The following is a 14,862-nucleotide window of genomic DNA, read 5'->3' on the forward strand; positions in this document are numbered from 1 at the left end:
GGGCGGTAGAGCCGGGGCAAAACCCCCCGCTCCCGCCAGTGTTCAGCCACGTCCGGTGTGGAGACCCCCGCCGCCAACCCCATACCCCAGAGGAGGCGAGGAGGTGCCGATGCAGTTGGGCAATGTGCGTCCCAGACTAGATGCCGCCGAGAAGGCCCGTCGTCAACGCTTGAACCTCTGCTGGTACTGCGGGAACGGGGGCCACTTCGCCAGAGAGTGCCCAGCCAAAGGGAAGCCTGCCGCCCGTCTTGCGGCGGCGTCCTCCACGGAGTCGAAGGCGTCTGAGCCGACTGGCACACAGCCGGCGGGGGAAGCCAACGACCGGGTGTAGAGAGGCTCGCCAACCCGGTCAAAAAATCCATCCAAGAGCCGCCAACCGGGGTCCTGTTCCTTCTCGTGGTCACATTATGGTCAGCAAAAAGGGGACCCGTCATGATCCACGCCATGATAGACTCTGGAGCTACCAACAATTTCATCGATAGAGAGTATGCCGACTCTCTGGGATTACAATATCATGATTTCAAGAATGCCCGTGTGGTGCAAGCCATAGACGGCCGTCCCCTCAAGACGGGCCCCGTAAGCCAGTGGTCGGAACCCACCAGGATGTGGATAAGGGAACATATGGAAGAGATTTCCTTCTTTGTTACCGAGGTTCCCCATTTCCCTGTGATTTTGGGAATTCCATGGCTGACACTCCACGACCCTAACATCTCCTGGTCCAACAGAGAACTGCAGTTTGCTTCACCGTACTGCCAAAACCATTGCCTCGTAGCCAAGGTATGCCATGCCACAGACTCCGAGCCCATCATCACCTTGCCAAAGAAGTACTCCGAGTATTGGGATGTATTCAATGAGAAAGAAGCCGAAAAATTACCCCCACATAGACCTTATGACTGTGCCATTGACTTGGTGGAGGGGGCCCCGATCCCGCGAGGGCATCTCTACTCCCTGACTGAACCAGAGCAAGAAGCTCTCAGGGAATTCTTAGAGACAAACCTTCGCAAGGGGTTCATCAGACCCTCTCAATCCCCAGCCGCCTCCCCAGTGATGTTTGTGAAGAAGAAGTCAGGGGAATTACGCTTGGTGGTGGACTACAGAGCATTGAACAATATCACCAAGCGGAACAGCTATCCCCTGCCCTTAATCTCGGATCTACTGGACCGACTTCGAGGAGCCAAGGTCTACACCAAGCTGGATCTTCGGGGGGCTTATAATCTAGTTCGCATCAGAGAAGGGGACGAGTGGAAGACCGCCTTCCAGACTAAATTCGGATTATTCGAGTCCCGAGTTATGAATTTCGGTTTATGCGGAGCTCCCGCAACGTTCCAGCATTTTGTCAACGATATTTTTCAGGACTATCTAGACAGATTCTTGATAATCTACCTGGACGATTTTTTGGTGTTTTCCAGATCACAATCAGAACATGAGAACCACGTCAAAATGGTGTTGCAACGACTGCGGGATCATGGACTTTATGCCAAGCTAGAAAAATGCGCTTTTGATCTACAAGAGGTAGATTTCCTTGGCTACCGCATCTCGCCTCTAGGGCTTTCCATGGATCCAGCCAAAGTTTCAGCAGTATTGGAATGGCGGGCGCCAACTAACAAGAAAGAGGTGCAGCGTTTCTTGGGGTTCGCGAACTACTACCGCAAGTTCATTCCAGATTTTGCCCGCTGGTCCGACCCCATCACTAGCTGCATCCGTGGAAAGCAGCCTTTCCGCTGGACTGATCAAGCAGAGAAAGGGTTCCAGCAACTGAAGAAACTATTCACCTCCCAGCCAATTCTACAGCACCCAAATCCTGGAACCCCTTTTGTGGTGCAAGCGGACGCCTCTGATGTGGCAATTGGGGCTGTACTCTTACAACCGGTGGGAGATCACCTCCACCCCTGTGCCTTTTATTCTCGTCAACTAACCACACCAGAGAGGAATTACACCATTTGGGAAAAGGAACTACTGGCCATAAAGGCAGCCTTTGAAACTTGGAGACATTGGCTAGAAGGGGCCAAATTCCCCATTGAAGTCCACACTGATCATCGTAATCTAGAACATCTAAGAACTGCCCGCAAACTAAATCAGAGGCAGCAACGTTGGGCTTTATTCTTTGAACGTTTCAACTTCCAGATCCATTATGTGACCCCAGCTCAAACCAAGCAAGCAGACGCCCTGTCACGTAAACCGGAATACGCTGCAGGACGCAAGGAGACCTTTGAATCCCAACTGCTACAACCTGAGAACTTTGCCACGCTCACAGTGGGGAACACCAAATCCAGTCCCATTGGTTCAACTTCCCCTACTCCAGGACCCATCTGTGCTCAAGAAATCAGGGCTAGTCAGCAAGCAGATGCCTGGGCGCAGGACCAACTTCGCCAAGGTCTGCATTTTCCCTTTTCGCTTAAAGATGGGCTGCTCTGCTATAGAAATCATGTTTATATCCCACCCGGACCGGGCAGGGAAAAAGCGCTTCGTCTGTGTCATGACTGCAAACCAGCAGGACACTTCGGACTATTTAAAACCATGCATTTGATCCTAAGAGATTTTTGGTGGCCCAAGATCCGCAAGGATGTGGAAAAATATGTCAACACCTGCCCAGTATGCCAGCGCTCCAAGATACGAAGGGAGAAGCCCTCAGGGCTTTTGCACCCCCTTCCTACCCCATCTCGCCCATGGGAAATAATTTCCGCGGATTTCATCACTGACCTACCACCTTCCTGTGGATTCACCACGATCTTAGTGGTGGTGGACCTATTCACCAAGTTAGCCCATTTCATTCCCTGCGAAGGCCTCCCCACGGCCAAAGAAACTGCGGATCTATTTCTTCAGCATGTTTTCAGACTACATGGATTGCCCAAGAGTTTAGTCACAGACCGTGGATCTCAATTCACCTCTCGTTTTTGGAAGGCACTACAAAAACTACTGGGCATAGACTCTCGTTTATCTTCAGCTCATCATCCCCAAACAGATGGGCAAACGGAGCGCACCAATGCCACTTTGGAGCAGTATCTTCGCTGTTATGTAAACTACCAACAGGACAATTGGGCTTCTCTGTTACCACTGTCTGAGTTTGCCTACAATAATGGAGTTCAAGCTTCTACAAAAGAAACGCCGTTCTTTGCAAACTACGGTTTCCATCCACGTTTCTTTCCCCCTGTCATTGAAACTTCAGAAGTTCCCGCAGCAGAGGATTGGCTGCAGGAACTCACAGCGGTGCAACAACTTTTGCTCCAGCAACTGGACCAAGCCAAGGAGGACTATAAACGCCACGCTGACAAGCACCGCCAGCCGGGCCCCGAAATCAAGGTAGGAGATCGGGTTTTTCTGTCCACTCGCTTTCTGCCCTCCCACCGCCCATGCCGGAAGTTAGATGCCCGCTTCATTGGCCCCTATCCAGTGGTGGCGCAATTAAACCCCGTGACTTTCAAACTCCAACTTCCGCGTTCAATGCGCATTCACCCAGTGTTTCACCGTTCCCTGCTCCTTCCGGCGGATGGTGTGCGTCCTGATACAGACCAACCGGCCCCCCCTCCTGTTTTGATGAATGGGGAGGAGGAGTTCGAGGTTGAGGACATTTTGGATTCTCGCTTTCATCGCCGCCGCCTACAATATCTCATTGACTGGGTGGGTTTTGGGCCTGAGGAACGCTCTTGGGAAGACGCCTCCACAGTCCATGCTCCTGATCTAACCCGTCGCTTCCATCTGACCTATCCCACCAAACCGCGACCTCGCGCCTCGGGGAGAGGACCCCAGTTTGGGAGGGGCCCTGAGGAGGGGGATAGTGTGATGAACCATGGGCCTTGTAGTCCTGCTCAGGACATTGTAATCCCTGATGAAGATGAAAACTTGGGTTTTTTACCTTCCCAGTCTGAACTGGATTCCTCTCAGCCAGATCCTTCCCAGGCAGATCTGGAAACCTTGCACCTGCAAGAAAGTTGTGCCCCAGAAGTATGTCAAACAACCCCAGAGCCTACTTCTCCCGTGTTCTTGCGCCGGGAGTTTTGTAAACAACAGAGAAGTTTGGATTCAGCTTCGCGCAGGAGTGCGAGGATAGCAGCTAAGAATGTTGCCAATTAACATTGGTTCTCGTGAGAATCTTTAAGGAGTTTAACATCTGGTCTCAGAGTTTAGCTTTCGTTTCTGATTCCCAGAGAACCGCTTTGGTGAGAAAGTTGGACTCTATATAGGTGTTTTGCCCGCGTAGCAACTTCGCGGAGTCAATTCGTCAGCCTACGGAGCGAGTTGTGTTTGGACAGCGCGCTCCGATTCAAGCCTCGCTTCAGCTCAAGCCTTGCCTTGCTATCCAGCCTTCGCCTTGCTTCCCAGCCTTTGTTTACCTACGGACTTTGCCTTGTTTCCCAGGACTAATCCTTGCCTTGTTTCACGGATTTTACCAAGTTATTCCACGGACCTTGTTCTTGTTCTTAGTTACCTTGTTCCACGTTCAAGCCTTGTTTCAAGTATCAAGTTATTTCCTAGCCACGCTCAAGTTTTATGGACTAAGGACCTTGTCATCTCCCCTCACTTTGCTTGGCAAAGTGAGTGTTTCGGTTATTGGATTACAACTTTGGACCTTAATATTTCTTATTGGACATTGCTTTTTTGGACTAATTCTGACCTTTCCTGAAGGGTCTAATTCTGGACTATTTTCTATACTTGTTTTTATTAACTTTATATATTCCTTCAATAAAGATATTAGTTAGATTCTGGCCTCTGTGTATGGTTATTGGTGCCTCTGCCGCCTGGGTCGTGACAATATAAAATCCAGATTATTTGCTTTGAACTGGATCATATGGCAGTGTAGACTCATATAATGCAGTTCAAAGCAGATAATGTGGATTATATGCCTTGATATTCTGGGTTACAGTATATGGCTGTGTGGAAGGGCCCTTAGTTTGAACTTTTAAAAGACATCCATTAAAGAAGCCATCAAGGGTTGCAAAGCAGTCTTTTCCCCATTCTTCAAATATCACTACTTCAGATTGTTGTAATCAGTTATACTTCAAACGGAAGCACTTTTGATCTGGTTCTTAAACATCAAAAAGCACTTACAAGGAAATAATGTTATCCCGTGTTGCCCCTGCTCTACTGAATTTTAGTGGCAAATCCTAAAATGGTGGGAGAGATCTGGAGCAGCTAAAATGGAGGGAAGGGAGCCCATGGGCAGAAGTTCCCACCTCATCCTAGGGACTCTTCTTTCCTTCTGCTCCACAAATCTTCTGACAATAAGGCTCCTGCCATATAATCCAGATTATCAAAGCAGATAACCAACATTATCTGCTTCAAACTGGATTATATGACTCTGCACTGACATATAATCCAGTTCAAATCAGATAATCGGGATTTTATATGGAATGTAGAAGAGGCCTTCCACACTTCCATATAATCTAGGTTGAAGCAGATAATCCACATTATCTGCTTCCAACTGGATTATATGAGTCTACACTCCTATATAATCCAGTTTAAAGAAGATAATCTGGATTTTATATGGCAGTGTAGAAGGGTCCTAATGCCCAAATCAGACAGGCATCTTGCCTTTTACTCATAAATGAGGATTGCAAATATTTGGGAAATAGCATTTAGCACATGTTTGGGAAATTTAGCACCTTGAATAGCTTTAAAATTCAGGCGATATCTCAGAGTGGACTCACTACTCGACTAAGATGGAAATCACTGTGTGTTTGTACCTAGCGCAGGGGTCCTCAAACTAAGGTCTGCAGGTCAGATGCAGCCCTCCAACATAATTTATCCAGCTCCTGCCCTAGACTTAGGGTCGCCCAAGGTCTGAAATGACTTGAAAGCACACAACAACTAATTTACATGACTATCTCATCAGCCAAAAGCAGGCCCACACTTCCCATTGAAATACTGGGAAGTTTATGTTGGTTAACACTGTTTTTCGTTTTAAATATTGTATTGTTCTTCTATGGTTTTTCCACTACAAATAAGATATATGCAGTGTGCAAAGGAATTTGTTTACATTTTTTTTCAAACTATAGAACACCTCTCTAACAGTATGAGAGACCATGAACCAGCCCTCTGCTTAAGAGGCTTGAGGACCACTGGTCTAGAACAACTCTTTCGTATATATCCATTGCTGTATCCAGAGTAATATATCTAATCAGAAACAGAAATAGTAGCTTCATATAATGGGAGACAAACTTACCTTTCCCATCTTTCCAGAAGTATCAAGAACTAGACACACAGATCTCTCCTGCATTTTCATCAAATTAATTGTGGGGTCAGAAGGAGGAGCACCTAATGCGCGTGAACTGACAAAATCAGCAGAGTTCATAATCACTTCCCATGTGCTTTTGTAGCTGCACATTTTGTTCTGCATGTTTGGTGCCATAAGATTATGATTACTTTTGTCACAAAACTGAGAAACCTAAATAGGCAATAAGAGTAAGACATGATTGCAGCCTCATTAGGAATTCCTAATTAAAAACAGCTGTTCCCATTTTATAAAATAATACTACAAATATGAAAAATCTGTGCCATGCAAACAAGCTACAGACACTCTGTGGATTTTTAATTTGAAATATGCTACATCTTCAGTCATATAAAAATATAATATAAAAATCTGTTCCAGTTTACCTAAAGTTCTGAAATTTCATAGAAAACTACTTCAAAAAGAAAGAGAATGGCACAAGAAGGAAGGGGGAAATCTAGGAGAAGGAACAACAAGAGAAAAAGGAGAAGGTAAACATGACTGTATATCTGTGATTATTAATAAAAACATCTAGAAAGCTCTGCTCCCAAATTTGCATTAGCTAGATAGCTACAGAATTTCATACTGTAGTCACCTGAGGCAATGAAACAAGATTCTATTTGGAAACAAGTTGGACAATATTTTGTATTTTTGAAAACAGACATAAAACAAACGAATTCCTATAGTATCCCCACATACAGCAGTCGTACTTACTGAAGGCAGACTTTGCATGAACATTATCGATACCGGCGAAGTTTGCTTTATATGAGGAATAAACAGGCATCCAGGCTCATAAAGCTCAGTTTGGCGTTGAATTCTGCAATTTCTGGTTTCGGCTGTACCAGTTTGAAATCTATATTGGCCAGTGATACCAGCTGCACATCTGAAGAATAGTAAAAAAAATAGTTAGCGTGTGTATAGTCATGTATAAATTGCCCTTATGCATACATTGAGGGCAGGTGTGGGGATCAACATTATGGATTTTGATATGACATGATAGTTCAAGAGTCATTCTGTGGAGAGGGGAAAGGATCAGTGCTACCTCAGGGGTCCATCTGCCACTATTTCCTCATCTAACATATGAAAAGGCCTGGAGTGCCATCATGATGAAGAAAGTAGAGGAGGCTGTACTTCTTTTAGATCCTCCCAGGATGAACTAAGGCCCTTTCTACACTGCCATATAACCCAGATTATCAAAATAGATAATCCACATTATCTGATTTGAACTGGATTATATAGTAATAATAATAATAATAATAATAATAACAACAACAACAACAACAACAACAACAACAACAACAACAACAACAACAACAACCGACAGGTCCAACCAAGCTAGAGAAGTCTCAGCTGAGGAGTGGAACTAAGAGCACCTAACCCATTAGCATTATGGAGAATCAAACCAAAATGAAGTCTATACTGGCTCGGTCGTCGCCCAGGATAAAAAGGACCGTGGTGGATGCTGCTGATTCTGGACATCCATCGACAAGTGGGCTATGGAATCAAAATACAAATGAACAGTCACAGAAGCGGCAGAAATATACAATGCCAGAAAACCGCACAGTTATGAAATGCTATTACAAATCTGAACCTCAAAAACGTGGCTACCAAAAAAGGATGCATCAACTGTGGAAATAAGAATACCCTGACTCACAGATAACAGAAACCGACTGGCTGACCAACGAAGATTCATAATCAGAAACAAAGTGTTCAGTAAAGTTGAACTTGAAGAAATCCAGTAGATCTGCAAAGCAAATTACCATCAGGTCACAGCACAGACAGCAGCAGAGACTCCAGCAACACTTGGAATCGTGGAACAGATTGAACCAGAAGAAAGTGTGGAGCTTTTGCAAGAAATTGAAGAACCAGCACTTGAAACACCTGTTGAACCACCAGGAACCTTGACAGCAAGACAACAAGAGCTCAAGGATAAGATCATGGCTCATGCTGCAGCAAATACAGTAAGAAAGCGGCTCCCAACTCTAAAAACAATGCCGAAGAGACACCTGGCACCTCTCATGAAAGATGTGAATACAGTACTCTTCACTGTCCAAATAACATCAATTGAACAAACAAACCAGTATGCCTACAGTGCAGCAGTGATAGTAACAGAAGAGCTTGGGCTCCTACAACCAAGGCAGCCCCAAAGAAAATCGACTGGAAAACCAAAGTGGAAGGTCAGGCTAGAGTTGAAAATCAAAAAACTTAGATCAGATGCAAGTAACCTGAAAAATATGAAAAAGAAAATACTGAAGAATGACAAAATCAAGCAAGACCTCATCAGAAAGTACAACAACACAACCACACCACAAAACCACAATCCAGACACACAAAACTCACAACAACACATTATGACTATAACAACACAACTAAAGGCCCCAGAAATACAAAACTTGGCAACACAACACAAAAGCCTTGCCTCCCGGTTGTAACAACACAACCACACCACAAAACCACAATCCGGACCCATAAAACTCACAACGCATCGTGACTATAACAACACAACTAAACGCCCCAGAAATATGAAACTTGGCACACAACTAAACGCCCCAGAAATACGAAATTTGGCAACACAACACAAAAGCCTTGCCTCCTGGTTGTAACAACACAACCACACCACAAAACCACAATCCAGACCCACAAAACTCACAACAACGCATCGTGACTATAACAACACAACTAAATGCCCCACAAATACGAAACTTGGCAACACAACACAAAACCCTCCCTCCTGGTTGTAACAACACAACCACACCACAAAACCACAATCCGGACCCAAAAAACTCACAACAACGCATTGTGACTATAACAACACAACTAAACGCCCCAGAAATACGAAACTTGGCACACAACTAAACGCCCCAGAAATACAAAACTTGGCAACACAATGCAAAAGCCTTGCGTCCCGGTTGTAACAACACAACCACACCACAAAACTACACTGGACCCACAAAACTCACAACAACACATTATGACTATAACAACACAACTAAAGGCCCCAGAAATACAAAACTTGGCAACACAACGCAAATGCCTTGCCTCCCGGTTGTAACAACACAACCACACCACAAAACCACAATCCGGACCCACAAAACTCACAACAACACATTGTGACTATAACAACACAACTAAACCGGATAGGTTTGGGTGGGTTCTTCCTCCATGAGGAAAAGAAAGAAAGGGGTTGGACTGGATGCAAACTACAAATTCCAGCACCCCATGGCATGGAGTCCATGCATTTCAATTAGAGGCCTCTTCCTTCTCCCTTTTCCCACCATCCAACCCACTGACCCAGTTCCATGGCTCCGCAGGCAGGAAAGGCTAGATAGAACGGATAAAACGAAGAAAGGAGGGAGGGAAGGGAAGCAAAGGAACGCCAAGGACAAGAGCCCTCCCTCTCTGCCCGGAAGGCCAAGAGCAAAAGGGAGAGAAAGACCATTGATCCGATTATATTTACCCTCCTTTCTGACCGGTGAGTTTTTATCAGCGAACTCAGGATCAGAGCAGAGAAAGGGAACAGCATAGGAATAAAGGAAACAAGGAAAGCACCCACTCTATCTCTATCCATCCACTCATCTATCCATCCACTCACCCACTAATAATAAACACCTACACAGGCAAGAATGAGCCACGCACTGAGGCTACAAGGCCATTCAGTGCTCATCCACCTCCCCAATCCCTACATTCGCACTTGGCCTCCAAAAAAAACCAATTACAATAATAACAATGACAACAACAACAATAAGAACCAACACCATCACAGGCAAGAAGCAGCCAGGCACTGAAGCTGAGAGGCCAGTCAGTGCTACATTGGGCCTCCAAAAAACAAGACAGTAGCATCTAACTTATCCAACCTTCAGGACCACTACAACAACAACAATAATAAACACCTACACAGGCAAAACAAAAAAAAGACTATTGTACCACAATAAAAATATAAACCGCACTCAGCAAAATCAGACATCACAATCAACAACAAACCAAAGACAACAGGGATCTCAAGCAATTATCAATCAACAGAAAAAGGTAACAGACTTCAAATACTACTACTAATGTGAGTATAAAGAAGGGTGGAGGTCACAGCATAAATACAATCTAATGTAGACTGACCAACACCACCAGACTAAGCCACAGCAATGCGTGGTCGGGCACAGCTAGTGATAATATATTTTTATTTATACCCCACCACCATCTCCCCAAGGAGACTCGGGGCGGCTCACAGAAGCACTACGAAGTACCACATATAAATAAATAGTACATAAATTTATAAATAGCAACATAAATTTAAAAACAACAAACACACATAAAATCCTATCTGATAACATTGTAAAATTCCTAAAACGCAGTAAGGTAAAGGTAAAGGTTTCCCCTGACGTTAAGTCCAGTCATGTCTGACTCTGGGGGTTGGTGCTCATCCCCATTTCTAAGCCGAAGAGCCGGCCAAGGTCATGTGGCCGGCATGACTGCATGGAGCGCTGTTACCTTCCCGCTGGAGCGGTACCTATTGATCTACTCACAATGGCATGTTTTCGAACTGCTAGGTTGGCAGAAGCTGGAACTAATAGCGGGCGCTCATTCCGCTCCCCAAATTCGAACCTGGGACCTTTCGGTCTGCAAGTTCAGCAGCTCACCGCTTTAACACACTGTGCCACCGGAGGCTCCCTGAAACGCAGTAGGACCTGCGAATAAAGCTGGCTTTCTAAAATAACAGATCAAAATGCAAAGCGAAACAATCGGTGGATCTTCGATTCTGGCCATAGATTACAACAGGTCAAAGGCCTGCCTAAAGAGCCATGTTTTTAAACTAGCCCGAAAGGCTTGTAGAGTGGGGGCTAACCTAATCTCTCTAGGGAGAGTATTCCAGAGCCAGGGAGCCATGACCAAGAAGGCCCTCTCTCTCATCTCCACCAACCATGCTTGAGATGGTGACAGGACTGAGAGAAGGACCTCCCCGGCAGATCTTAATGCCTGCACCAGTTCATAGAAGGAGATGCAGGTTGGACCCAAAGCATTCAGGGCTTATATACGCCATATAGTCCAGTTCAAAACAGATATTCTGGATTTTATTTTATTTTATTTGTCAGTGTAAAAGGGGCCTCAGTTGTTGCCTTTTGTCATCCTATTCAACAACAACCATTTTTTAAAAATTACTAGCCAAAGTAGTTTGGTGACCTTTTTTTAAAAAAAAAAAACTGTAAGGACTCTTCTGAGAGAATTAATATAAATTGTTCAGTTTCCTTTACTTCTTCCTCACCTTGTCCTGCCACATTTCCTGTTTTTCACCTTCGCCCATCTACTCCATCTCCCACTGTCCCTCCCTTCTCTCAACTTACTGCTACGCCATGCCATCCTCAAGTGCATTTTCAGCCCTCTTTTCCTTCTCTCCCACCTTTTTTCACTTCACATTGTCACCTGCCTACTTCTTCTTCAAGGCAGGGAACAGGAAGATAAAAGGGGCAAAACAAGGAGTGAGTTGGGCAGCAGGGCAAGATTGGGGAGAGAAAGAGTGGCAATAGGAGACCCTTAGCTTCCCATTATAAAATGGGATGTTCCTATAAATAATTTAGTATATCAAAAAAGGAATGGAAAACAACAGATTCCCTGGGACATAAATACTAGTAACTGTGTTGCATTTTTTACACTGCTTCATTGCATCCCACCTTTTTCATTCTGTTCGCACGGCAGCCCCAACCTTCAGAATAACCAACCAACCACAAGAATTAAAATTACGAATGTGGAAGTCTGTTTGTATAAATATATATGGTGTATTGTGAAACCATTGTCTTTGTTCATATCGCTACTAAAGGGTTAGACTTTGTGAATATAATTCAATTCAGCCATTTCTCCTCCTTTGTAATTTCCTTGGTCAAGGAACACACCCTGGTCCACGGTTGCAGCCCTTGAACAAGGAAAGTGGGTCCTTATTCACAAATGCTCTTACAAAGATAAAAAAGCAGTTACTGATAAAGGTGCTCCCACATTTCATTCTCCCCCTTCCTTCATTCTTTTTAATACAAGGGACTATCATGGCTACTTCTTTGAAAACAACGCTTTTAGTATGGTACCTTGTTGCTTCAGACTTGTTTGCTCCAGTAGAATAGAAAGGTGCATCATTACTGTATTCATCAAAGACACCCCATCTGAGATGAGCCCACTCATGGACTAAGACTCTGCCTGTGGAAACCCAATAAAAATCTAAGTGGAGCAGCATTATTTCTATTACATATTCTCCTGCAACCCCCTTCAAAGATCTAAATAAGATTGGAAATTATTTAGACCATAAACTGAATAGCTATGAAACAAATAGACCACCAGATGACTTTTGTTTTTAACAGAATGCAAATGTACACAAGTAAAGTTACTCTGGATTCCAGTCTTGTGCCATCACGCGCCTGTACTCACTCACTGGGCAATATATTCAGGGCTAGCCATGTTGGCCATGAAGTAAAATAAATCTGAAAAATAAATCCACAAAAGTGTGATACTTTATTGCTCAACAACAATGTACTTAAAAACTTTCAGAGCTTGACTGGCTTCTTCATCAGACAAAATATGCTAAAAAAATACTCAAGGCCTGGAGGTCAAATTGGGCCATTATATCATTTTATGTGACCCTCCAAATGTTGGATTATAACTCCTATATCATGAGACATGAAGACTAGAGCTGATGGGAGCTGTGATACTGTAATGTCTGGAAGGCTGCATTTTGCTCTGTTTAGTCAGAATATTGTGTTTGAATTTAGATACAAGGCTAGTGGGTAGGATATCTGACTTTAAAATGTCATTTAAGCTTTCCCCAGCCTTAGAGCCACAAGATCTTTGGGGTTGCAATTCCCATCATCCCCAGTTTGCATGGGGGATAAACAAAAATTGAGCTGTCATTTAATAACATCTAGGGACCCAAATTGGGTGAAAACTAAAGAACACTGACTACTATGATACAAAATTATAGTTGGCTCCCTATATCAATAGATTCTCTGTCCATGGATTCGGTGGCCTTTTGAAGTCAACCATAAGGCTCAGGTGGCCCTTGGTGAAAATGAGTTTGACGTCCAAATGACGGCTGAGGTAAAAGCGAATTCATTCGGCACAAAGCAGGAAAAACCTGCTTTTTGCCAAATTAATTTGACACCTCCTCGCCCCCCCCCCCTCCTTTCCTCTTGCGCATCATTTCTACGTGCCAGGAGAGGGCCAGCAACAGAGTAATGGTAACCATGTAAGTAATTTTTTTTAACTTTTTAAGACTTTTCGGGGGGGGGGGGTGTCTGGATGTCCTGCCAGAAGGTCCAACAGGACATCTGGACACCCTCCCAGGAAGGTGTAGGCTTTTTGCCAGTGTGGAGACAGAAGTCCGGCCTGACCGGACATGAGTCAGACACGACTGGATTTAATGTCAGGGAAAAACTTTTACCCTTTACCTTAACTACCACCAATCCATTCATCCAATGAATGGCACACAAACAGATTCCCAGAGCATGGAGGAAAACTAAGATAATTGCCATCTTAAAACCTGGTAAAGATGCCTCCAATGCCAGGAACTATCGACCAATCTCCCTCTTATGTCATCTATATAAAGTCTATGAGAGGATGCTATTAAATTGACTAGGACCTGTTATCGAACCCAAGCTTATTGCACAACAAGCAGGTTTCAGACCAGGGAAAAACTGTTCAGGTCAAATTCTTCATCTGACTGAACATATTGAGGAAGGCTACGAGAAAGGCTGCATCACGGGAACAGTTTTTGTGGACCTCACGGCAGCCTATGACACGGTGCAACATAGAAAAATGCTGCATAAAGTCTACCATATCACCCGGGACTTTGACTTTACAAAAACTGTCCAGACCCTCTTAGAAAACCGCAGCTTCTATGTGGAGTTTCAGGGCCAGAAAAGCAGATGGAGGAGGCAAAAGAATGGTTTACCCCAAGGCAGCGTTCTTGCACCAACCTTATTTAATATCTTCACGAACGACCAGCCACAACCACCACTCACAAAGAGCTTTATATATGCTGATGACCTTGGCCTTACAACACAAGCAAAAGATTTTGAAACAGTTGAAAAGCAACTCACCAATGCCTTGAAAGATCTCTCCAGCTACTACAGAGAGAACCACCTGAAGCCTAACCCTGCCAAGACACAAGTGTATGCTTTCCACCTACGTAACCGCGAAGCCAACAGGAAACTGAAAGTTACTTGGGAAGGCCAAGAGCTCGAACACTGTTTCCATCCTAAATACCTTGGTGTCACCTTAGACCGAACACTAACATATAGGAAACACTGCATGAACACCAAGCACAAAGTAGCTGCACGCAATAACATCCTGCGGAAACTGACTGGCAGCGCATGGGGAGCAGACCCACAAGTAATAAGAACATCATCCCTGGCCTTGTCTTTCTCAACTGCAGAGTATGCCTGTCCTGTTTGGCACAAGTCTGCCCATGCAAAGCAGGTGGACATAGCACTGAATGAAACATGCAGAATCATAACGGGATGCCTTAAACCTACACCTATTGATAAACTCTACAAGTTAGCTGGCATTGCCCCTCCTGACGTGCGACGGGAAGTTGCTGCTAACGGTGAGAGAAAAAAGGTTGAACATTGTGAAAGCCACCCACTGCATGACTATCAGCCTCCTCCCAGTAGACTCAAATCAAGGAA

At 44.6% G+C, this 14,862-nt stretch overlaps 1 protein-coding gene across 1 annotated transcript in view; it reads right to left on the reverse strand.

Annotated features, from left to right (window-relative positions):
• Nucleotides 1-14,862, reverse strand: part of LOC100558339 (calcium-activated chloride channel regulator 1) — a 53,490-nt gene that overhangs the window by 33,090 nt on the left and 5,538 nt on the right. The window contains exons 4-6 of the mRNA XM_062978062.1: nt 12,271-12,379; nt 6,920-7,088; nt 6,161-6,382 (exon numbers count right to left, since the gene is read on the reverse strand). Coding sequence (XP_062834132.1) covers nt 6,161-6,382; nt 6,920-7,088; nt 12,271-12,379 — 500 coding nt within the window. The remainder of the gene's footprint in view (nt 1-6,160; nt 6,383-6,919; nt 7,089-12,270; nt 12,380-14,862) is intronic.

This window comes from Anolis carolinensis, chromosome 4 (assembly GCF_035594765.1).
Source record: "Anolis carolinensis isolate JA03-04 chromosome 4, rAnoCar3.1.pri, whole genome shotgun sequence".
Classification (NCBI taxonomy): domain Eukaryota; kingdom Metazoa; phylum Chordata; class Lepidosauria; order Squamata; family Dactyloidae; genus Anolis; species Anolis carolinensis.